Source organism: Salmo salar, unplaced genomic scaffold (genome assembly GCF_905237065.1).
Source record: "Salmo salar unplaced genomic scaffold, Ssal_v3.1, whole genome shotgun sequence".
In the NCBI taxonomy this organism is placed as follows: domain Eukaryota; kingdom Metazoa; phylum Chordata; class Actinopteri; order Salmoniformes; family Salmonidae; genus Salmo; species Salmo salar.
In genome coordinates this window covers 3449-30000 of record NW_025547660.1, presented here as the reverse complement: position 1 = coordinate 30000, position 26552 = coordinate 3449, and the positions used below count along the sequence as shown (strand labels likewise).

Below are 26552 nucleotides of genomic sequence, written 5' to 3'. Positions count from 1 at the left end.
TCCTGTCTGATTATGTACTGGGTCACTGAGATCACCAGTCTTTTGTTGTCCTGTCTGATTATGTACTGGGTCACTGAGCTCACCAGTCTTTTGTTGTCCTGTCTGATTATGTACTGGGTCACTGAGATCACCAGTCTTTTGTTGTCCTGTCTGATTATGTACTGGGTCACTGAGATCACCAGTCTTTTGTTGTCCTGTCTGATTATGCACTGGGTCACCAGACTGTTGTTGTCCTGTCTGATTTGCTGGACTCTTCCAGGTACAGACAGACATAACAACCTAGCCAGAGCAGTTATTGGAAGAACGAACACACACACACACACACACACACACACACACACACACACACACACACACACACACACACACACACACACACACACACACACACACACACACACACACACGGGAGCATTAGAAGGACATATTTGCTGTGCAACTCTGCTGTTGCCTCTCCAGTCAGTCCCCACACAGACACATCGTCATGGTAAAGTCTCCAGTCAGTCCCCACACAGACACATCGTCATGGTAAAGTCTCCAGTCAGTCTCCCCACACAGACACATCGTCATGGTAAAGTCTCCAGTCAGTCCCCACACAGACACATCATCATGGTAAAGTCTCCAGTCAGTCCCCACACAGACACATCGTCATGGTAAAGTCTCCAGTCAGTCTCCCCACACAGACACATCGTCATGGTAAAGTCTCCAGTCAGTCCCCACACAGACACATCGTCATGGTAAAGTCTCCAGTCAGTCCCCACACAGACACATCATCATGGTAAAGTCTCCAGTCAGTCCCCACACAGACACATCGTCATGGTAAAGTCTCCAGTCAGTCCCCACACAGACACATCGTCATGGTAAAGTCTCCAGTCAGTCCCCACACAGACACATCGTCATGGTAAAGTCTCCAGTCAGTCCCCACACAGACACATCATCATGGTAAAGTCTCCAGTCAGTCCCCACACAGACACATCGTCATGGTAAAGTCTCCAGTCAGTCCCCACACAGACACATCGTCATGGTAAAGTCTCCAGTCAGTCCCCACACAGACACATCATCATGGTAAAGTCTCCAGTCAGTCCCCACACAGACACATCGTCATGGTAAAGTCTCCAGTCAGTCCCCCCACAGACACATCGTCATGGTAAAGTCTCCAGTCAGTCCCCACACAGACACATCGTCATGGTAAAGTCTCCAGTCAGTCCCCACACAGACACATCATCATGGTAAAGTCTCCAGTCAGTCTCCCCACACAGACACATCGTCATGGTAAAGTCTCCAGTCAGTCTCCCCACACAGACACATCGTCATGGTAAAGTCTCCAGTCAGTCCCCACACAGACACATCGTCATGGTAAAGTCTCCAGTCAGTCCCCACAGACACATCGTCATGGTAAAGTCTCCAGTCAGTCCCCACACAGACACATCGTCATGGTAAAGTCTCCAGTCAGTCTCCCCACACAGACACATCATCATGGTAAAGTCTCCAGTCAGTCTCCCCACACAGACACATCGTCATGGTAAAGTCTCCAGTCAGTCCACACAGACACATCATCATGGTAAAGTCTCCAGTCAGTCCCCACACAGACACATCGTCATGGTAAAGTCTCCAGTCAGTCCCCACAGACACATCGTCATGGTAAAGTCTCCAGTCAGTCCCCACACAGACACATCGTCATGGTAAAGTCTCCAGTCAGTCCCCACACAGACACATCGTCATGGTAAAGTCTCCAGTCAGTCCCCACACAGACACATCATCATGGTAAAGTCTCCAGTCAGTCCCCACACAGACACATCATCATGGTAAAGTCTCCAGTCAGTCCCCACACAGACACATCATCATGGTAAAGTCTCCAGTCAGTCCCCACACAGACACATCATCATGGTAAAGTCTCCAGTCAGTCCCCACACAGACACATCGTCATGGTAAAGTCTCCAGTCAGTCCCCACAGACACATCGTCATGGTAAAGTCTCCAGTCAGTCCCCACACAGACACATCGTCATGGTAAAGTCTCCAGTCAGTCCCCACACAGACACATCGTGATGGTAAAGTCTCCAGTCAGTCTCCCCACACAGACACATCGTCATGGTAAAGTCTCCAGTCAGTCCCCACACAGACACATCATCATGGTAAAGTCTCCAGTCAGTCCCCACACAGACACATCGTCATGGTAAAGTCTCCAGTCAGTCCCCACACAGACACATCATCATGGTAAAGTCTCCAGTCAGTCCCCCACAGACACATCGTCATGGTAAAGTCTCCAGTCAGTCCCCACACAGACACATCTTCATGGTAAAGTCTCCAGTCAGTCCCCACACAGACACATCATCATGGTAAAGTCTCCAGTCAGTCCCCACTCAGACACATCATCATGGTAAAGTCTCCAGTCAGTCCCCACACAGACACATCGTCATGGTAAAGTCTCCAGTCAGTCCCCACACAGACACATCATCATGGTAAAGTCTCCAGTCAGTCCCCACACAGACACATCGTCATGGTAAAGTCTCCAGTCAGTCCCCACACAGACACATCATCATGGTAAAGTCTCCAGTCAGTCCCCACACAGACACATCGTCATGGTAAAGTCTCCAGTCAGTCCCCCCACAGACACATCGTCATGGTAAAGTCTCCAGTCAGTCCCCACACAGACACATCGTCATGGTAAAGTCTCCAGTCAGTCCCCACACAGACACATCATCATGGTAAAGTCTCCAGTCAGTCCCCACACAGACACATCGTCATGGTAAAGTCTCCAGTCAGTCCCCACACAGACACATCATCATGGTAAAGTCTCCAGTCAGTCCCCACACAGACACATCATCATGGTAAAGTCTCCAGTCAGTCCCCACACAGACACATCATCATGGTAAAGTCTCCAGTCAGTCCCCACACAGACACATCATCATGGTAAAGTCTCCAGTCAGTCCCCACACAGACACATCATCATGGTAAAGTCTCCAGTCAGTCCCCACACAGACACATCATCATGGTAAAGTCTCCAGTCAGTCCCCACACAGACACATCATCATGGTAAAGTCTCCAGTCAGTCCCCACACAGACACATCATCATGGTAAAGTCTCCAGTCAGTCCCCACACAGACACATCATCATGGTAAAGTCTACAGTCAGTCTCCCCACACAGACACATCGTCATGGTAAAGTCTCCAGTCAGTCTCCCCACACAGACACATCATCATGGTAAAGTCTCCAGTCAGTCCCCACACAGACACATCGTCATGGTAAAGTCTCCAGTCAGTCTCCCCACACAGACACATCGTCATGGTAAAGTCTCCAGTCAGTCCCCACAGACACATCGTCATGGTAAAGTCTCCAGTCAGTCCCCACACAGACACATCATCATGGTAAAGTCTCCAGTCAGTCCCCACACAGACACATCATCATGGTAAAGTCTCCAGTCAGTCCCCACACAGACACATCGTCATGGTAAAGTCTCCAGTCAGTCCCCACACAGACACATCGTCATGGTAAAGTCTCCAGTCAGTCCCCACACAGACACATCATCATGGTAAAGTCTCCAGTCAGTCCCCACACAGACACATCATCATGGTAAAGTCTCCAGTCAGTCCCCACACAGACACATCGTCATGGTAAAGTCTCCAGTCAGTCCCCACACAGACACATCGTCATGGTAAAGTCTACAGTCAGTCCCCACACAGACACATCATCATGGTAAAGTCTCCAGTCAGTCTCCCCACACAGACACATCGTCATGGTAAAGTCTCCAGTCAGTCCCCACACAGACACATCATCATGGTAAAGTCTACAGTCAGTCCCCACACAGACACATCGTCATGGTAAAGTCTCCAGTCAGTCTCCCCACACAGACACATCGTCATGGTAAAGTCTCCAGTCAGTCTCCCCACACAGACACATCGTCATGGTAAAGTCTCCAGTCAGTCCCCACACAGACACATCATCATGGTAAAGTCTCCAGTCAGTCCCCACACAGACACATCGTCATGGTAAAGTCTCCAGTCAGTCCCCACACAGACACATCGTCATGGTAAAGTCTCCAGTCAGTCCCCACACAGACACATCGTCATGGTAAAGTCTCCAGTCAGTCCCCACACAGACACATCGTCATGGAAAAGTGTGTTTTGATCTTACGCAAACAGACAGAGCATTTTTGTGTGTGTGTGTGTGTGTGTGTGTGTGTGTGTGTGTGTGTGTGTGTGTGTGTGTGTGTGTGTGTGTGTGTGTGTGTGTGTGTGTGTGTGTGTGTGTGTGTGTACACGTACAGATAGTGGCAACACAAAACATAAATAGGCCCAGCTTGTTTCACAGCAGTTTGAACAGACAGCATCAGTCACAAACTGACTACCAGTCTGAACCAATGACAAGGTTCTCTACTGGGTTCAGAACACAATGATGTCATCATGAGGGTTGACAGGTAGAGAAAGGGTTAGGGGAGTCTAGGGATAGGAGGACAGGTAGAGAAAGGGTTAGGGGAGTCTAGGGATAGGAGGACAGGTAGAGAAAGGGTTAGGGGAGTCTAGGGATAGGAGGACAGGTAGAGAAAGGGTTAGGAGAGTCTAGAGATAGGAGGACAGGTAGAGAAAGGGTTAGGGGAGTCTAGGGATAGGAGGACAGGTAGAGAAAGGGTTAGGGGGAGTCTAGGGATAGGAGGACAGGTAGAGAAAGGGTTAGGGGGAGTCTAGGGATAGGAGGACAGGTAGAGAAAGGGTTAGGGGAGTCTAGAGATAGGAGGACAGGTAGAGAAAGGGTTAGGGGAGTCTAGAGATAGGAGGACAGGTAGAGAAAGGGTTAGGGGGAGTCTAGGGATAGGAGGACAGGTAGAGAAAGGGTTAGGGGGAGTCTAGGGATAGGAGGACAGGTAGAGAAAGGGTTAGGAGAGTCTAGGGATAGGAGGACAGGTAGAGAAAGGGTTAGGGGGAGTCTAGAGATAGGAGGACAGGTAGAGAAAGGGTTAGGGGGAGTCTAGGGATAGGAGGACAGGTAGAGAAAGGGTTAGGGAGAGTCTAGAGATAGGAGGACAGGTAGAGAAAGGGTTAGGGGGAGTCTAGGGATAGGATGACAGGTAGAGAAAGGGTTAGGGGAGTCTAGGGATAGGAGGACAGGTAGAGAAAGGGTTAGGGGGAGTCTAGGGATAGGAGGACAGGTAGAGAAAGGGTTAGGGGAGTCTAGGGATAGGATGACAGGTAGAGAAAGGGTTAGGGGAGTCTAGGGATAGGAGGACAGGTAGAGAAAGGGTTAGGGGAGTCTAGGGATAGGAGGACAGGTAGAGAAAGGGTTAGGGGGAGTCTAGGGATAGGAGGACAGGTAGAGAAAGGGTTAGGGGAGTCTAGGGACAGATAAAGACAGGTAGATAAGGGTTATAGTTAGGGGAGTCTAGGGACAGATAAAGACAGGTAGAGAAAGACTGTGGCTTGACAACGACCAGAAGTGGAGTGAATATTAATTGCTTCCTTACAGTCCAGACTTTTTATTTTGGTGGACAGTAGCGGGTGTCTTTTGTGTTTTACCATCCTGCACCTGCCCAAATCAGGTGTGGGTTTTCTGCTTTCAAACTGAAATGACCAGAAGTTGAAATAGCAAGCTAAATCAAATCAAAGTTAATTGGTCACGAACCCAGATATGCAGATGTTACCGCAAGATGCAGCGAAATGCTTAAGTTTGTAGCTGTAGAGATGTTGTTGACTATATGAACACGAGACATGGACTTGGTCCACCTCAGAGTAAGTAGCCTTCCCTACCGACAATGTGAATATCAATAACCATTCATCTCTACTACTTCTCTTACCGTGAATCTAAAGGTTGACCCAGCTGCTCTTCCATACATGGCAAGGTGGACCATCCCACAACCCTTTCATCTTCGTGGTGAAATAAGCAGCAACAACACACCACTTAGCTTTCCCATATCCCAAACCCTCCTGCTCCATTCAACATCAATACCATGAGGCATCTCTGTTAGACCTGTAATCACGGCTCTGCATGGGCTTGTATGACAGATCAACAGACAGGGTAAAGTGTGTCTTCCAACCTGCTAGTCATCATGGCTGATAAGGTCTAGAAGCAGGAGAGAGGAGGACATAAATGGGGTCCAATTGAAGCCCTCTCCTCCTCCTCCTCCTCCCTCGTCAAAAGGGCCACTGACAGCTTGCCGTGTTTCATCCCACATGACAGAAGGACTGTGAGACAAGGGGTGCGTTACAAATGGCGGTCTACTCTCTCCGGCTACACGCATAAGACACTAGATAAACCTCACCTAGTGCTAAATACGTCTGCTAGAATCTGGACTACAACCAAAACATTTTATCATATTACTCCAATGCTAGAGTCTATACACTGGCATCCTGTTAAATCCTGTCTTATCTGGTGTAATTCTCCTGTCTTATTTGGTGTAATCCTGTCTTATCTGGTGGAATTCTCCTGTCCTATCTGGTGTAATTCTCCTGTCCTATCTGGTGTAATTCTCCTGTCCTATCTGGTGTAATTCTCCTGTCTTATCTGGTGGAATTCTCCTGTCCTATCTGGTGTAATACTCCTGTCCTATCTGGTGTAATTCTCCTGTCTTATCTGGTGTAATTCTCCTGTCCTATCTGGTGTAATACTCCTGTCCTATCTGGTGTAATACTCCTGTCCTATCTGGTGTAATTCTCCTGTCCTATCTGGTGTAATACTCCTGTCCTATCTGGTGTAATTCTCCTGTCTTATCTGGTGTAATTCTCCTGTCTTATCTGGTGTAAATCTCCTGTCCTATCTGGTGTAATTCTCCTGTCTTATCTGGTGTAATTCTCCTGTCTTATCTGGTGTAATTCTCCTGTCCTATCTGGTGTAATTCTCCTGTCTTATCTGGTGTAATTCTCCTGTCTTATCTGGTGTAAATCTCCTGTCCTATCTGGTGTAATTCTCCTGTCTTATCTGGTGTAATTCTCCTGTCTTATCTGGTGTAATTCTCCTGTCTTATCTGGTGTAATTCTCCTGTCTTATCTGGTGTAATTCTCCTGTCCTATCTGGTGTAATTCTCCTGTCCTATCTGGTGTAATTCTCCTGTCTTATCTGGTGTAATTCTCCTGTCTTATCTGGTGTAATTCTCCTGTCCTATCTGGTGTATTCCTCCTGTCCTATCTGGTGTATTTCTCCTGTCCTATCTGGTGTATTTAGCCTGTCCTATCTGGTGTAATTCTCCTGTCCTATCTGGTACCCGTGCCGTACACTGTGTCCGTGTGTGTGTGTGTGCGTGCGTTAAAGTGTGTGTGTTTGTAGAGAGAGCTTGTGAATGTGTATAATGGGTTTCCGTCCATGATGGAACAGGCAGCTAATAGCTTAGCGCTGTGTAGGACATGTAATTGCGGTGAAAACCCTGCCACATTGTGTCACTCCCAGTGATAAACAGCTGTGGTTTTCAATAGTCAAGAGGAAAGGAGAGAGAGGTTGCATCCCAAATGGCACACTACATAGTTCACTACGTTGAAGTACTTTGACCAGGGACAGAAGTATTTTGACCAGAGGCCTCCGGTCTGCAGTGGTGCACTACATAGGGAATAGGGTGTAATTTGGGACAGAGAAACCCTTTCTGGAGCTAAACAGGTTCACTTAAGAGGCGTCAGAGGCTGTTTACTGCCTGGCAGGACGGTTGAGCTAGCTGCTATAGTCCTCTAACTAATAGGTATGGTTGTAGCTAGCTGCTATAGTCCTCTAACTAATAGGTATGGTTGTAGCTAGCTGCTATAGTCCTCTAACTAATAGGTATGGTTGTAGCTAGCTGCTATAGTCCTCTAACTAATAGGTATGGCTGAGGCAAGCTGCTATAGTACTCTAACTAATAGGTATGGCTGTAGCTAGCTGCAATAGTCCTCTAACTAATAGGTACAGTTGAAGCTAACTGCTATAGTCCTCTAACTAATAGGTATGGTTGTAGCTAGCTGCTATAGTCCTCTAACTAATAGGTATGGTTGTAGCTAGCTGCTATAGTCCTCTAACTAATAGGTACAGTTGAAGCTAACTGCTATAGTCCTCTAACTAATAGGTATGGTTGTAGCTAGCTGCTATAGTCCTCTAACTAATAGGTACAGTTGTAGCTAACTGCTATAGTCCTTTAGGTACAGTTGTAGCTAGCTGCTATAGTCCTCTAACTAATAGGTATGGTTGTAGCTAGCTGCTATAGTCCTCTAACTAATAGTTATGGTTGTACCTAGCTGGTCCTCTAACTAATAGGTATGGTTGTAGCTAGCTGCTATAGTCCTTTAACTAATAGGTATGGTTGTACCTAGCTGGTCCTCTAACTAATAGGTATGGTTGTAGCTAGCTGCTACAGTCCTCTAACTAATAGGTATGGTTGTAGCTAGCTGCTATAGTCCTCTAACTAATAGATATGGTTGTAGCTAGCTGCGATAGTCCTCTAACTAATAGGTACAGTTGTAGCTAGCTGCTATAGTTCTCTAACTAATAGGTATGGTTGTAGCTAGCTGCTATAGTCCTCTAACTAATAGGTATGGTTGTAGCTAGCTGCTATAGTCCTCTAACTAATAGGTATGGTTGTAGCTAGCTGCTATAGTCCTCTAAATAATAGGTATGGTTGTAGCTAGCTGCTATAGTCCTCTAACTAATAGGTATGGTTGTAGCTAGCCGCTATAGTCCTCTAACTAATAGGTACAGTTGAAGCTAGCTGCTATAGTCCTCTAATTAATAGGTATGGTTGCAGCTAGCTGCTATAGTCCTCTAATTAATAGGTATGGTTGCAGCTAGCTGCTATAGTCCTCTAACTAATAGGTATGGTTTTAGCTAACTGCTATAGTCCTCTAATTAATAGGTATGGCTGTAGCTAGCTGCTATAGTTCTCTAACTAATAGGTATGGTTGTACCTAGCTGGTCCTCTAACTAATAGGTATGGTTGTAGCTAGCTGCTATAGTCCTCTAACTAATAGGTATGGTTGTAGCTAGCTGCTATAGTCCTCTAACTAATAGGTACAGTTGAAGCTAGCTGCTATAGTCCTCTAACTAATAGGTACAGTTGTAGCTAGCTGCTATAGTCATCTATGTACAGTTGTAGCTAGCTGCTATAGTCCTCTAACTAATAGGTACAGTTGAAGCTAACTGCTATAGTCCTCTAACTAATAGGCACAGTTGTAACTAGCTGCGATAGTCCTCTAACTAATAGGTACAGTTGAAGCTAGCTGCTATAGTCCTCTAATTAATAGGTATGGTTGCAGCTAGCTGCTATAGTCCTCTAACTAATAGGTATGGTTGTAGCTAGCTGCTATAGTCCTCTAACTAATAGGTACAGTTGAAGCTAGCTGCTATAGTCCTCTAATTAATAGGTATGGTTGCAGCTAGCTGCTATAGTCCTCTAACTAATAGGTATGGTTGTAGCTAGCTGCCATAGTCCTCTAACTAATAGGTATGGTTGTAGCTAAAGACCCTGTCTTTCAAAGATAATTCGTAAAAATCCAAATATCTTCACAGTGTTTAAACACTGTTTCCCATGCTTGTTCAATGAACCATAAACAATTAATTAACATGCACCTGTGGAATGGTCGTTAAGACACTAACAGCTTACAGACGGTAGGCAATAAAGGTCACAGTAATGAAAACTTTGGACACTAAAGAGATCTTTCTACTGCCTCTGAAAAACACAGCTGATCGTCCTCGCAGTGGCAGACGACGTGTAACAACACCTGCACAGGATCGGTACATCCGAACATCATACCTGCGGGACAGGTACAGGATGGCAACAACAACTGCCCGAGTTACACCAGGAACGCACAATCCCTCCATCAGTATTCAGACTGTCCGCAATAGGCTGAGAGAGGCTGGACTGAGGGCTTGTAGGCCTGTTGTAAGGCAAGTCCTCACCAGACATCACCGGCAACAACGTCGCCTATGGGCACAAACCCACCGTCGCTGGACCAGACAGGACTGGCAAAAAGTGGTCTTCACTGACGAGTCGCGGTTTTGTCTCACCAGGTGTGATGGTCGGATTCACGTTTATCATCGAAGGAATGAGCGTTACACCGAGGCCTGTACTCCAGAGCAGGATTGATTTGGAGGTGGAGGGTCCGTCATGGTCTGGGGCGGTGTGTCACAGCATCATCGGACTGAGCTTGTTGTCATTGCAGGCAATCTCAACGCTGTGCGTTACAGGAAGACATCCTCCTCCCTCATGTGGTGCCCTCCTGCAGGCTCATCCTGACATGACCCTCCAGCATGACAATGCCACCAGCCATACTGCTCGTTCTGTGAATGATTTCCTGCAAGACTGGAATGTCAGTGTTCTGCCATGGCCAGCGAAGAGCCCGGATCTCAATCCCATTGAGCACGTCTGGGACCTGTTGGATCGGAGGGTGAGGGCTAGGGCCATTCCCCCCAGAAATGGCCGGGAACTTGCAGGTGCCTTGGTGGAAGAGTGGGGTAACATCTCACAGCAAGAACTGGCAAATCTGGTGCAGTCCATGAGGAGGAGATGCACTGCAGTACTTAATGCAGCTGGTGGCCACACCAGATACTGACTGTTACTCCCCCCTTTGTTCAGGAACACATTATTCCATATCTGTTAGCCACATGTCTGTGGAACTTGTTCAATTTATGTCTCAGTTGTTGAATCTTATGTTCATACAAATATTTGCACATGTTAAGTTTGCTGAAAACAAACACAGTTGACAGTGAGAGGACGTTTCTTTTTTTTGCTGAGTTTATCTGGTTGGTTGTAGCTACGGTATCTGCTGGTCCTTGAGCTAATGGTCAGCTGTTAGTGGAACACACAGCAACAGGAATGTAATGAGCATGAAGAACAAGGAGAGTTCTAACACCTGGAGAGTCCACACATCTTCAGGTCAGATGGTTTAGTCCACAAGCTCCTCGAGGACAAGACTAACTGAATGCTGTCTTATTTCCTTTCATAATGTCTCTGTTTTGACCAAGACCTCTCTCATGTCAGCTTTTATAAATCCCTGGTACAGTCATAGACTTTTCCCTTTGCTGCCTGTCCAACCTGACTGTCACTAAAAACACCTGCACTGTGAGATTCCTGTCCAACCTGACTGTCACTAAAAACACCTGCACTGTGAGATTCCTGTCCAACCTGACTGTCACTAAAAACACCTGCACTGTGAGATTCCTGTCCAACCTGACTGTCACTAAAAACACCTGCACTGTGAGATTCCTGTCCAACATGACTGTCACTAAAAACACCCTGCACTGTGAGATTCCTGTCCAACCTGACTGTCACTAAAAACACCTGCACTGTGAGATTCCTGTCCAACCTGACTGTCACTAAAAACACCTGCACTGTGAGATTCCTGTCCAACCTGACTGTCACTAAAAACACCTGCACTGTGAGATTCCTGTCCAACCTGACTGTCACTAAAAACACCTGCACTGTGAGATTCCTGTCCAACCTGACTGTCACTAAAAACACCTGCACTGTGAGATTCCTGTTCACTCACTGAGCTGAAGCACTATCATACAACCATCCCACTTACTGCGCCCCACTCCGCTGTAAACCCCTTTTAAACAAAACAGATATTATGGAAATATTATTAATTGCCTAAAGCCCCTAGGAAGCGAGAGAGAGAGAGAGAGAGAGAGAGAGAGAGAGTAGAGAGAGAGAGAGAGAGAGAGAGTGAGAGAGAGAGAGAGAGAGAGAGAGAGAGAGAGAGAGAGAGAGAGAGAGAGAGAGAGAGAGAGAGAGAGAGAGAGAGAGAGAGACAGAGAGAGGGAGAGACAGAGACACAGAGAGACAGAGAGAGAGAGTGAGAGACAGAGACAGAGAGAGGGAGAGACAGAGATGAGTGAGGGTTCTCGATGAGCAATTTAGAAATTATACGGCTGGCTAAACTGTCACTATTTTTCTTGCGTATGTTAATCTGGGAGCTCAGTGTTATTTTTCACGGGAGCAGCTCCTGAACATTTGTACTGCAGGAAAGGACATCAAATGATGCTCAGAAATGTGATACACATTTTAATTTCACACTCCATCAGGTTTTACAGCCGAGCTGTAGCCGGGCAGTGCTGTGGCAGGAACAGAACATAAAGTTAAAGTCTGCATCCTGAATGGCACCCTATTCCATATGGGCACTGGTCAAAAGTAGTGCCGATATAGGGAATAGGGTGCTATTTGGGACGAGGTCAGAGAGTCTGGCAGCCAGCCATCACCCACATTCACCAACCAACAAACCATCAGGCTCTCTCTCATGCTATGACATCATGGTTTTAAAGTTCAACACCAACACTCTTTTCTCTCTGTAAAAAGCGAACCTTATAAATAACACTTGGACGTGTCTGAAATGGCACCCTATTCTCCATATAGTGTCTGAAATGGCACCCTATTCTCTATATAGTGCCTGAAATGGCTCCCTACTCTCCATATAGTGTCTGAAATGGCACCCTATTCTCTATATGGTACCCCGAAGCCATACGACTCCTGAACATCTAATCAAATGGCTACCCAGACTATTTGCATTGTCCCCGTCCCCCCCTTACATTGCTGCTACTCTCTGTTATTATCTATACATTGTCACTTTAATAACTCTACCTACATGTACATATTACCTCAATACCGGTGCCCCCCGCATATTGACTCTGTACTGGTACCCCCTGTATATAGCCTCCACATTGACTCTGTACCGGTACCCCCTGTATATAGTCTCCACATTGACTCTGTACCGGTACCCCCTGTATATAGCCTCCACATTGACTCTGTACCGGTACCCCCTGTATATAGCCTCCACATTGACTCTGTACCGGTACCTCCTGTATATAGCCTCCACATTGACTCTGTACCGGTACCCCCTGTATATAGCCTCCACATTGACTCTGTACCGGTACCGGTAGCCCTGGCTCTGATCTGACCACATCTTAGCCTGCACCTGTCAGGCAGATAGATAGTACTTAAGGCATCATCTAGTGAAGAACCTGTCAGGTAGATAGATAGTACTTAAGGCATCATCTAGTGAAGGACCTGTCAGGCAGATAGATAGTACTTAAGGCATCATCTAGTGAAGGACCTGTCAGGCAGATAGATAGTACTTAAGGCATCATCTAGTGAAGAACCTGTCAGGCAGATAGATAGTACTTAAGGCATCATCTAGTGAAGGACCTGTCAGGCAGATAGATAGTACTTAAGGCATCATCTAGTGAAGGACCTGTCAGGCAGATAGATAGTACTTAAGGCATCATCTAGTGAAGGACCTGTCAGGCAGATAGATAGTACTTAAGGCATCATCTAGTGAAGAACCTGTCAGGCAGATAGATAGTACTTAAGGCATCATCTAGTGAAGGACCTGTCAGGCAGATAGATAGTACTTAAGGCATCATCTAGTGAAGAACCTGTCAGGCAGATAGATAGTACTTAAGGCATCATCTAGTGAAGAACCTGTCAGGCAGATAGATAGTACTTAAGGTTCCATTTACAAAACCAGTGATTAAAGTGATTAAAAGATGGAGTGGCCTGCCCTACTGCCTGTCTGTCCCATCCATGAATTATATCTCAGAACTATTGTAGGGAGGAACAGATGGCCTAGGAGCAGACACATTGTGAGTTCAGACTGGCACCCAATTCCCTACTGTATATAGTGGACTACTTTAGACCAATAGTCAACGAGGCTGAGAGAGGAGAGGAGAGTTTCACTAGCAGCTTCATTTAAGCATCTCTAGAGAGCCTAAATCAAGTCCTTCATTCTACCAGACACTCCAGAGTGGACTAGTCTTATCTATTCAGATTAGTGTTGTCACCATACTACCATACTAGATGTCCCTCTGCTAAAAAGAAAACATGAAGCAGACTCAGATCTAAGCTCCTTTAAAACCTACTTTAGTAAAATACTGTGTGCTATAGCTTGCAAAATGAACAAAACGTGACTCTGGGTGACAAGATAAGGAAGGCTGTTTAATCCAACATTAAGAAGGTTTTCCTCGAGACATTTAGACCGCTTCCTGTTTCGTTTCCTTTACTTCCTAGTATCGCCATACTGGTATCGTGACAACACTAATTCAGGTAGTTATTGCCTTCACACTGACTGAATGGTAGACTTCCTCCCCTGTTCATAATGTCTTTTTCTGTTCATGTGATTATTTTATTCATGTATTGCCTTTATTCAACCTGCTAAGCCAATGGGAAGACATGCTCTTTGACGACCTGAGATAGCTCGGCCTACCAGCTGCCTCCTGTAAAGAAAATAGTTGAACCTCTAGCTGAATTCAATAGGGCCATTGATGTGACAGTGCATTAGTAGGAACGACTTCACATAGTGTTCAGGCGGATTGAGGCAGTGAATGAAATGTCATTTCCAGGTCTGGACTAATAGTAATAGCAGTCATGTAGTTATGGCTTCCAATCATTTCAAATCACCTTGCACTTTGGCTCCCTGGAAGAAAGACAGATATTGGAGGAACTTGGAGAAACAACTCAGAGTGTGATGTCTGCCCTGAAGTAACCCTGCTAACTGGTTTGAAAGACTCTTTTATTTCAAGCAGAACAACAACAAAAAACAGTTCCTATATGGAATGTAACCATGTTGCTGTATGTTTGTTCCATTGCTAACTTTGCTGTAGATATTCCACATTCCTGTAGCTCTACCAGTAGTTGACAGAGGGACACAAACACAGTCGTATTGAATAGGTTACCTGAGTTAGCCCAGACACCTCTCCCTTCTGCAGCGGCTCGGCGATGGAGGGAGTGAACACTTCAGAGCCGTCCAGCGGTCTTCCCTTCAGGAAGTGTTTGCCTGCCTCGAAGATCTCCACCTCAATCATCTTCCCCTTGAACTCTGACCTCTTGGGCACAAGCACCTGACACAGGAAATATGAAATATGGGGGTTAGAGGTCAATGTGTGAAATCCATTGAACATGGAAAAACTGTTGTCAGAGAAGCATGGTGTAAAAATAGGTGATGGATCACCACCCGCTCAGTGTTGTAACAGTACACCTGGACAGTACCGGAGGTTTCTTAAAGTCATGTGGACCACCTGGTGGTGGTGGATGCCAAGGAGACATGGGGCGACAGGTAGCCTAGTGTTTAGAGTGTAGGGGCAGGCAGGTAGCCTAGTGGTTAGAGTGTAGGGACGGCAGGTAGCCTAGTGGTTAGAGTGTAGGGGCAGGCAGGTAGACTAGTGGTTAGAGTGTAGGGGCAGGCAGGTAGTCTAGTGGTTAGAGTGTAGGGACGGCAGGTAGACTAGTGGTTAGAGTGTAGGGACGGCAGGTAGACTAGTGGTTAGAGTGTAGGGGCAGGCAGGTAGCCTAGTGGTTAGAGTGTAGGGGCGGCAGGTAGACTAGTGGTTAGAGTGTAGGGACGGCAGGTAGACTAGTGGTTAGAGTGTAGGGACGGCAGGTAGCCTAGTGGTTAGAGTGTAGGGACCGGCAGGTAGCCTAGTGGTTAGAGTGTAGGGACGGCAGGTAGCCTAGTGGTTAGAGTGTAGGGACGGCAGGTAGCCTAGTGGTTAGAATGTAGGGACGGCAGGTGTTTAGAGAGTTGGACTAGTAAACCGAAAGGTTGCTAGATCGAATCCCCGAGCTGACAAGGTAAAAGTCGTTCTGCACCTGAACAAGGCAGTTAACCCACTGTTCCTAGGCTGTCATTGTAAATTAGAATTTGTTCTTAACTGACTTGCCTAGTTAAATAAAGGTCAAATTAATAAAATGCCAGTACATGCCAGTAAAAGGTTTAGAGTTGTCCTCCAGTCCCAGTCAATGGGAGTACAGTACAGCAGGGGATATATTGTTAAACTACACATTAGTGTGCACAGCTTGCTCCTAGCAGCCCCTGGAGTATGGGAACGGGGCTTAGTGTTCCAGCTCAGAACGCTGTGGCATTCCCAGTATTCCCAAGACAGATATAACCCCCGTTCCTTCAAACACATTCCTCCGCTGCTCCCTGAGATCACACACTTATATATGCAATAGGTCCTATAGAAAAGTTGGATCCAACCTCCACACGATTGGATTAAAGATGCTGTGCAGAGGAGATGAATCTACAGGGGTTTGGGGTTGTAATGGCTTTCATTATGTTGTGGTTGGTTAGTGGTGTTGGTATTAGCCTGGCATTTAAACCCCCTTCAACACCCCCTCCCCTTCAACCATCAACAGCGCCCCTGATGAGGGAAGGGTGGCTGTTGATGGGGAAAGGTGGCTGTTGATGGGGGGGAAGGGTGGCTGTTGATGGTGGAAGGGTGGCTGTTGATGGGGAAGGGGTGGCTGTTGATGGTGGAAGGGTGGCTGTTGATGGGGGAAGGGGTGGCTGTTGATGGGGGAAGGGGTGGCTGTTGATGGGGAAGGGTGGCTGTTGATGGGGGAAGGGGTGGCTGTTGATGGGGGAAGGGGTGGCTGTTGATGGGGAAGGGGTGACTGTTGATGGGGAAGGGGTGGCTGTTGATGGGGGAAGGGGTGGCTGTTGATGGGGGGAAGGTGTGGCTATTGATGGGGGAAGGGTGACTGTTGATGGGGAAGGGTGGCTGTTGATGGGGGAAGGGTGGCTGTTGATGGGGAAGGGGTGACTGTTGATGGGGAAGGGGTGGCTGTTGATGGGGGAAGGCGTGGCTGTTGATGGGGGGAAGGGTGGCTGTTGATGGGGGAAGGGTGGCTGTTGATGGGGGAAAGGAAGGGGCTGTTGATAAGGGAATGGGGGCTGTTGATGGGGTGAAGGGTGGCTGTTGATGAGGGGGAAGGGTGGCTGTTGATGGGGGAAAGGAGGGGCTGTTGATAAGGGAATGGGGGCTGTTGATGGGGGGAAGGGTGGCTGTTGATGAGGGGGAAGGTGGGTCTATTGATGGGGGAATGGGGCTGTTGATGGGGGAAGGGAGGGGGCTGTTGATAAGGGAATGGGGGCTGTTGATAAGGGAATGGGTGCTGTTGATGGGGAAAGGAGGAGGTGGGGAAATGAAAGGCAGAAGGCTTGGTGAGGAGATGTCTGAAAGACCCTATTATGTTCTATCAACACTCTACACTATAGAGAATATCTCTGGATCAGACAATTACTTTTCAATTAACTGGAAAATAAATGTGTTTCCCCAACGCTGCTGCACCTAATTGTCTTATTCTTTTGTGTCTCTAAATTAAAATTCTTAAGTGTGACAATTGTTTTTTCATTCAATTATGTAAAGCGCTCAAGGTCAAACGTTGGCATGTTCTGAGAGAGACAAGCTTTCACATCTCAACTCAACAGAAAGCAGGCGGTTGGTGCTTGACAACTACAACAAGTCTTTAGGAGTTTCCTTTAGAAATAATTGGATACCATGTACATTGTAGAGCCACTCATGACCGAATCCTCATATCTATGTGATTTAGTGTGAGGTACTGTTGGGACCTGTTTCCGGTGGACAGAGTTGTAGTTAACTCCAGCTTACCAGGTAGTACTGCTCTCATGCCCGCTCAAAGGGTGGCTGGACAACAAAAGATCCTTCCTTCCACATGGGTTATGTAAAGGATGTACAGTGTACTCAGAAAGTATTCAGAACCCTTGACTTTGTTGCGTTACAGCCTTGTTCTAAAATGGATAAAATAAAATAAAAATCCTCAGCAATCTACACACAATACCCCATAATGACATCACAATACCCCATAATGACATCACAATACCCCATAATGACGAAGCGAGAACAAATATTCAGACCCTTTGCTATAAGACTCGAGATTGAGCTCAGGTGCATCCTGTTTCCATTGATCATCCTTGAGATGTTTCTACAACTTGATTGGAGTCCATCTGTGGTAAATTAAATTGATTCTTCATGATTTGGAAAGGCACACATCTGTCTATATAGGTCCCAGAGTTGACAGTGCATGTCAGAGCAAAAACCAAGCCATAAGGCTGAAGGAATTGTCCGTAGAGCTCCGAGACAGGATTGTGTCGAGGCACAGATCTGGGGAAGGGTACCAAAACATTTCTGCAGCATTGAAGGCCTCCATCATTCTTAAATGGAAGAAGTTTGGAACCACCAAGACTCTTCCTGGAGCTGGCTGGCCGCCCGGCCAAACAGAACAATCGGGGGAAAAGGGTCTTGGTCAGGGAGGTGACCAAGAACCCGATGGTCACTCTGACAGAGCTCCAGAGTTCCTCTGTGGAGATGGGATAACCTTCCAGAAGGACAATCTTCTCTGCAGCTCTCCACCAATCAGGCCTTTATGGTAGAGTGGCCAGATGGAAGCCACTCCTCAGTAAAAGGCACATGACAGCCCGCTTGGAGTTTGCCAAAAGGTTCCTAAAGACTCTCAGACCGTCAGAAACAAGATTCTCTGGTCTGATGAAACCAAGATTGAAATCTTTGGCCTGAATGCCAAGCTTCCCGTCTGGAGGAAACCTGGCACCATCCCTACGGTGAAGCATGGTGGTGGCAGCATCATGCAAATACAATACATCAATACATCATGCTAAGCACACAGCCAAGACAATGCATTAGTGGCTTTGGGACAAGTCTCTGAAAGTCCTTGAGTGGCCCAGCCAGATTCCGGACTTGAATCTGATCTAACATATCTGGAGAGACCGGAAAATAGCTGTGCAGCGACGCTCCAATCCAACCTGACAGAGCTTGAGAGGATCTGCAGAGAAGAATGAGTGAAACTCCTGAAAAACTGGTGTGCCAAGCTTGTGGCGTCATACCCAAGACTTGTGGAAAAAGTGGAAAAAGTCTAGGGGTCTGAATACTTTCCCAATGCACCTTATGTCTTAGTGTGTTTTCTGCATCAGTCTTCTACCAGATTAGGCCAGGTGAGACTATATGATAGGGCTGGTGACCAGGTGAGACTATATGATAGGGCTGGTGACCAGGTGAGTCTATATGATAGGGCTGGTGACCAGGTGAGTCTATATGATAGGGCTGGTGACCAGGTGAGTCTATATGATAGGGCTGGTGACCAGGTGAGTCTATATGATAGGGCTGGTGACCAGGTGAGTCTATATGATAGGGCTGGTGACCAGGTGAGTCTATATGATAGGGCTGGTGACCAGGTGAGTCTATATGATAGGACTGGTGACCAGGTGAGACTATATGATAGGGCTGGTGACCAGGTGAGTCTATATGATAGGGCTGGTGACCAGGTGAGTCTATATGATAGGGCTGGTGACCAGGTGAGTCTATATGATAGGGCTGGTGACCAGGTGAGTCTATATGATAGGACTGGTGACCAGGTGAGACTATATGATAGGGCTGGTGACCAGGTGAGTCTATATGATAGGGCTGGTGACCAGGTGAGTCTATATGATAGGGCTGGTGACCAGGTGAGTCTATATGATAGGGCTGGTGACCAGGTGAGTCTATATGATAGGAGTGGACAGAGGGGATGGTGCGTGTGGACTGGGTGGTCGAAGGCAGCCCTTTACCAGTTGATTAAATGATGAAAAAAGCTTGTTAAGGCCTGACACGAGGATCCAGTCTATTCAAACACACCAGAACACAATCTCACATAGAGACACACTCTGTGTCAGCATAAGGTGATGACTAAAGTGTCTTATTGGGATAGAGACAGTGGCTAACAGGGGGAAAACAGTGCTCTGCTATGGAAGATGAAACAGTAGCCTATAACACGTTAGATGAGCAGCAGAGGGAGGAGAGATGTCTCTCTGTCGTTTGGGTCTGGTAACAGAGCGATCAACGTTAGATCACTGTGTCTGGCCCCCTGATCTGCAGAGGGCTGAGTGTTCAGAGTAGCTGGCCATGTCTCCTTTCTTTTAGGGATCACAGCACATGTCCCCCCACACACAGCCACACAGAGGCACACACTCCTCTCTCTCTCTCTACACTCTCTCCTTTACCATTAAAGAAACAGGTATGGCAAGACACTTCCGACAGCTTAATAATTCCCTGCAGCTCTTTGTACACCACCCTTCTCCCTCCCTCCCTCCTCCCTCCTCCCTCCCTCCCTCCCTCCCTCCCTCCCTCCCTCCCTCCCTCATCCCCCCACCTCTTTCTCCCCCCCTCTCTCTTCCTCCCACCCCTCTCTCCTTTACTCTCCACTCCCCTCTCTCTAACACTCTCCCCCTCTCCTGTGCAGCTGAATAGCAGGAGAGCAGCAGGAGAGAGGATTCATCCGTCACAATGCCCAGAGACTCTTAACAGAGACATAATGAGAATATTCCGGATACCATCCTCAACTCACAGGGCTATTCAGCAGGGGTCACCCAGCCAAGGAGAGGAGACTGTCTGTCTCCCTCTCTATCCAATCCTTATTCTAAGTCCTCCAATTTAGCCTGTAGGAGTGAAAACAGTGAAAGGAGAGTGAAGGAGAGTGACGGGAGAGTGACTGGAGAGTGAGGGGAGAGTGAGGGGGAGTGAGAGGAGAGTGACGGGAGAGTGAAGGGAGAGTGACGGGAGAGTGAGAGGAGAGTGAGAGGAGTGTGAGGGGAGAGTGACGGGAGAGTGAGAGGAGAGTGAAGGGAGAGTGACGGGAGAGTGAGAGGAGAGTGAAGGGAGGGTGAAGGGAGAGTGAGAGGAGAGTGAGAGGAGAGTGAAGGGAGGGTGAAGGGAGAGTGAAGGGAGAGTGAAGGGAGAGTGAAGGGAGAGTGAAAGACAGGAATGGCAGATCTTCTGTGGTGGGTGGCAGGCAGGCTGTCTTTATGATGCCCGCCAGGGAAGGAGAGGTGGCTAGGGTTCAGGTCAGGGTCAGACAAGCACAGATCACTTTGCTGCACAGGCCACAGGCAAAGGGACACATCTAATACCTCAGCTCCAGACTCCACTAGCTCTGAGACATATGTACACTCACCGTTCGCAAAAATGGATCACTCCTACAAGTCAAGTGGCCGTGGCGTGCTATATAAAGCAGGCAGACAGGCATCAAGGCATTCAGTTACTGTTAGATTGAACGTTAGAATGGGCAGAACCAGTGACCTAAGCGACTTTGAGCGCGGTATGATCGTGGGTGCCAGGCGAGTCGGATCCAGTGTCTCAGAAATGGAAGCATTCCTGGGCTTTTCACACACGACAATGTCTAGAGTTTACAGAGAACGGAGAGACAAACACAAAACATCCAATCAGCTGCAGTTCTGTAAAACAGCTCGTTGATGAGAGAGGTGGAAGGAGAAGGCTAAGAACCGTGCAAGCTAACAGACGGGCCACAAACAGACAAATAACAGCACAGTACAACAGTGGTCGAATTTTGTCACGGAGGGGCGACTATTGCAGTTACCACACTGGGTTCCACTCCTATCAGCTAAAAACAAGAAGTGTCTCCAGTGGGCTGGCCATCACCAACACTGGACAACTGAGGAGAGGAAAAACATCGCCTGGTCTTACGAATCCCGCTTCTTATTGCGTCATGCTGATGGCAGAGTTGGGATTCCCCGAAGAATGTAGGCTGTTCTGGAGGCAAAGGGGAGTCCAACCCGGTACTAGATGGGTGTACCTAATAAACTGTCCGGTGAGTGTATATTCCCCTGAACCACAGTCTGTAGAATATACAAGGACAGGAGGAGTGGTGGTGGTACCTTTTAACAGCCTCAGAAAACAACAAGAGACCGAGACAGACAGAGACGGAGACGGAGAGAGAGAGAGAGAGAGAACAGAGAAAGAGAGAGCGACAGAGAGACAGAGAAAGAGAGAGACAGAGAGAAAGAGAGAGACAGAGAGACAGAGAAAGAGAAAGAGAAAGAGAGACAGACAGAGAAAAGAGAGAGAGACAGACAGACACAGAGAGCGAGAGACAGCGAAAGAGAGAGACAGAGAGAAAGCGAGAGAGCGGGATAGAGAGAGAGGAATAGAGAGAGAAAGAGAGAGACAGAGAATGCGGGAGAGCGGGATAGAGAGAGAGGAATAGAGAAAGAGAGACACAGAGAGAAATAGAGAGAGAGAAAGAGAGACAGACACACACAGAGAGAAAGAGAGAGAGAGAAAGAGACAGAGAGAGAGCGGGATGCTGTGATGTGGTGTCAGGGATGGGGCTGTAAGCGTTGGCTCATGGTTTTATGGTGTAATGGTTGAATATGAATCCATCCATTCACACAGTGTGTTACAGAAAGATGTGTTTCCAGCTGCCTCGGAGAGAAGCAGAGTAAAACAGCACTTCTAGAGACCGGTCACTGTGTACTCAGCCCTCTAGACAGCCCCTGATTTAGGATGGGCATGCCAAAAAAAAATCCCTTTGGAGGGGTGGGTGGGTTTGGAAAACCCTTTGACTAAGATCAAACTACCAACATTCTACCTGGAGCTACAGAAACTAGATGACAGTTGTAACTACATTTATAGCCCAGAGACAAGACCAGCTGGGAGAACAAGTATCACTGCTCTCTTCCCGTCCCTTTTTAAAATGCACAACTTCAAACATGGTTTTGATGATTGTTAACACAGGAGTAAATTGATTTATTTGAAGGGATGTTTGAAAGTTATTTTTTTTACAGGGAGGGAGGGAAGCTTTGAAGCCATGTGCAGCAGTGTGCTGTGGGATTTTCAGCTGGAATGTGGCTAAAGGCTGGAAGGATGAAGGCTGGAAGGATGAAGGCTGGACTGAATGTTTGCACATTATAAGCAGGAGATTAGTCTTATTATCAGTTGCCAAAACGGAGGACTGGAGGGTGATTGATTACAAGCTAAGCTAACCTGGGGTAACCACCTGCATTACAAGCTAAGCTAACCTGGGGTAACCACCTGCATTACAAGCTAAGCTAACCTGGGGTAACCACCTACATTACAAGCTAAGCTAACCTGGGGTAACCACCTGCATTACAAGCTAAGCTAACCTGGGGTAACCACCTACATTACAAGCTAAGCTAAACTGGGGTAACCACCTGCATTACAAGCTGAGCTAACCTGGGGTAACCACCTGCATTACAAGCTAAGCTAACCTGAGGTAACCACCTGCATTACAAGCTAAGCTAACCAAGGGTAACCACCTGCATTACAAGCTAAGTTAACCAAGGGTAACCACCTGCATTACAAGCTAAGCTAACCTGGGGTAACCACCTGCATTACAAGCTAAGCTAACCTGATGTAACCACCTGCATTACAAGCTAAGCTAACCTGGGGTAACCACCTGCATTACAAGCTAAGCTAACCTGATGTAACCACCTGCATTACAAGCTAAGCTAACCTGGGGTAACCACCTGCATTACAAGCTAAGCTAACCAAGGGTAACCACCTGCATTATAAGCTAAGCTAACCTGGGATAACCACCTGCATTACAAGCTAAGCTAACCTGGGGTAACCACCTGCATTACAAGCTAAGCTAACCTGGGGTAACCACCTGCATTACAAGCTAAGCTAACCTGGGGTAACCACCTGCATTACAAGCTAAGCTAACCTGGGGTAACCACCTGCATTACAAGCTAAGCTAACCTGGGGTAACCACCTACATTACAAGCTAAGCTAACCTGGGGTAACCACCTGCATTACAAGCTAAGCTAACCTGGGGTAACCACCTACATTACAAGCTAAGCTAAACTGGGGTAACCACCTGCATTACAAGCTGAGCTAACCTGGGGTAACCACCTGCATTACAAGCTAAGCTAACCTGAGGTAACCACCTGCATTACAAGCTAAGCTAACCAAGGGTAACCACCTGCATTACAAGCTAAGCTAACCACGGGTAACCACCTGCATTACAAGCTAAGCTAACCTGGGGTAACCACCTGCATTACAAGCTAAGCTAACCTGATGTAACCACCTGCATTACAAGCTAAGCTAACCTGGGGTAACCACCTGCATTACAAGCTAAGCTAACCTGATGTAACCACCTGCATTACAAGCTAAGCTAACCTGGGGTAACCACCGCATTACAAGCTAAGCTAACCAAGGGTAACCACCTGCATTATAAGCTAAGCTAACCTGGGATAACCACCTGCATTACAAGCTAAGCTAACCTGGGGTAACCACCTGCATTACAAGCTAAGCTAACCTGATGTAACCACCTGCATTACAAGCTAAGCTAACCAAGGGTAACCACCTGCATTACAAGCTAAGCTAACCAAGGGTAACCACCTGCATTACAAGCTAAGCTAACCTGGGGTAACCACCTGCATTACAAGCTAAGCTAACCTGATGTAACCACCTGCATTACAAGCTAAGCTCAACCTGGGGTAACCACCTGCATTACAAGCTAAGCTAACCTGATGTAACCACCTGCATTACAAGCTAAGCTAACCTGGGGTAACCACCTGCATTACAAGCTAAGCTAACCTGGGGTAACCACCTGCATTACAAGCTAAGCTAACCTGGGGTAACCACCTACATTACAAGCTAAGCTAACCTGGGGTAACCACCTGCATTACAAGCTAAGCTAACCTGGGGTAACCACCTACATTACAAGCTAAGCTAACCTGATGTAACCACCTGCATTACAAGCTAAGCTAACCTGGGGTAACCACCTGCATTACAAGCTAAGCTTAACCTGGGGTAACCCCTGCATTACAAGCTAAGCTAACCTGGGATAACCACCTGCATTACAAGCTAAGCTAACCTGGGGTAACCACCTGCATTACAAGCTAAGCTAACCTGGGGTAACCACCTACATTACAAGCTAACCACACACAGACTAATCTACTACCTGCATTACAATCTAACCCCACACAGACTAATCTAACCTGGGGTAACCACCTACATTACAAGCTAAGCTAACCTGGGGTAACCACCTGCATTACAAGCTAAGCTAACCTGGGGTAACCCCCTGCATTACAAGCTAAGCTAACCTGGGGTAACCCCTGCATTACAAGCTAAGCTAACCTGGGGTAACCACCTGCATTACAAGCTAACCTGTGGTAGCCACCTGTATAAAAGCCAACGTGTTATTCCGGTTGGTAATTTCTCTGTGATAAGAGCATAAAGAGGACGGACAGTCAAACCAAATGTTTCCATGGTGATGTCGTAGTATAACAGTACAGACAGTTAAACCTATTGTTTCCATGGTGATGTCGTGTATAACAGTACAGACAGTCAAACCTAATGTTTCCATGGTGATGTCGTTATAACAGTACAGACAGTTAAACCTATTGTTTCCATGGTGATGTCGTGTATAACAGTACAGACAGTCAAACCTAATGTTTCCATGGTGATGTCGTGTATAACAGTACAGACAGTCAAACCTAATGTTTCCATGGTGATGTCGTGTATAACAGTACAGACAGTCAAACCTAATGTTTCCATGGTGATGTCGTGTATAACAGTACAGACAGTTAAACCTATTGTTTCCATGGTGATGTCGTAGTATAACAGTACAGACAGTCAAACCTAATGTTTCCATGGTGATGTCGTGTATAACAGTACAGACAGTTAAACCTATTGTTTCCATGGTGATGTCGTGTATAACAGTACAGACAGTCAAACCTAATGTTTCCATGGTGATGTCGTGTATAACAGTACAGACAGTCAAACCTAATGTTTCCATGGTGATGTCGTGTATAACAGTACAGACAGTCAAACCTAATGTTTCCATGGTGATGTCGTATAACAGTACAGACAGTTAAACCTATTGTTTCCATGGTGATGTCGTGTATAACAGTACAGACAGTCAAACCTAATGTTTCCATGGTGATGTCGTGTATAACAGTACAGACAGTCAAACCTAATGTTTCCATGGTGATGTCGTGTATAACAGTACAGACAGTCAAACCTAATGTTTCCATGGTGATGTCGTGTATAACAGTACAGACAGTCAAACCTAATGTTTCCATGGTGATGTCGTGTATAACAGTACAGACATTCAAACCTAATGTTTCCATGGTGATGTCGTGTATAACAGTACAGACAGTCAAACCTATTGTTTCCATGGTGATGTCATGTATAACAGTACAGACAGTTAAACCTATTGTTTCCATGGTGATGTTGTGTATAAGCAGACTTCTATAAACTACATCTATATAAACCTTCTAATGTGATCTGTTCTGGTCTTCAACTGTAGTGAAATGCCTGTCTGGGGTGTAGCAGGGGAGTTGAAGGAAACACTGTGTCTTACCTGCTCATAATATTTGTTGTGAGCCACATAGTACTGGGCGTCAAAGGACTCCTCAGTCACAAGCACCTGCTGGGTCTCCCAATCTGAAAGACAAGAAAGACTGGCACTTTTAACACAACATTATTTTATCCACAGTTGATACAAAGCTCATGTTATACATGATAAGGAGAGAGAACAAACGCAGAGTGAGACTACAGTATTTCAACTGGACTCAGACCAGGACTATCTCAACTGGAACATGACTGGACTCAGACCAGGACTGTCTCAACTGGAACATGACTGGACTCAGACCAGGACTGTCTCAACTGGAACATGACTGGACTCAGACCAGGACTGTCTCAACTGGAACATGACTGGACTCCAGACCAGGACTGTCTCAACTGGAACATGACTGGACTCAGACCAGGACTGTCTCAACTGGAACATGACTGGACTCAGACCAGGACTGTCTCAACTGGAACATGACTGCGACTCAGACCAGGACTGTCTCAACTGGAACATGACTGGACTCAGACCAGGACTGTCTCAACTGGAACATGACTGGACTCAGACCAGGACTATCTCAACTGGAACATGACTAGGTGCCATCTGAGATCAAGGCTGTTTAATGTCTGAATAGGGTGCCATCTGAGATCAAGGCTGTTTAATGTCTGAATAGGGTGCCATCTGAGATCAAGGCTGTTTAATGTCTGAATAGGGTGC

The 26552-nt window shown here is 46.9% G+C and overlaps 1 protein-coding gene across 1 annotated transcript in view; it reads right to left on the bottom strand.

The window, feature by feature from the left end:
* Positions 1 to 25933, bottom strand: part of LOC123732147 (threonylcarbamoyladenosine tRNA methylthiotransferase) — a gene marked incomplete at its 5' end in the record, with an annotated part of 43260 nt that extends 17327 nt beyond the window's left edge. The window contains 2 exons of the mRNA XM_045711494.1: positions 14609 to 14773; positions 25851 to 25933. Of these exons, the coding sequence (XP_045567450.1) occupies positions 14609 to 14773; positions 25851 to 25933 (248 nt within the window). The remainder of the gene's footprint in view (positions 1 to 14608; positions 14774 to 25850) is intronic.
* Positions 25934 to 26552: the final 619 nt, after the last annotated feature.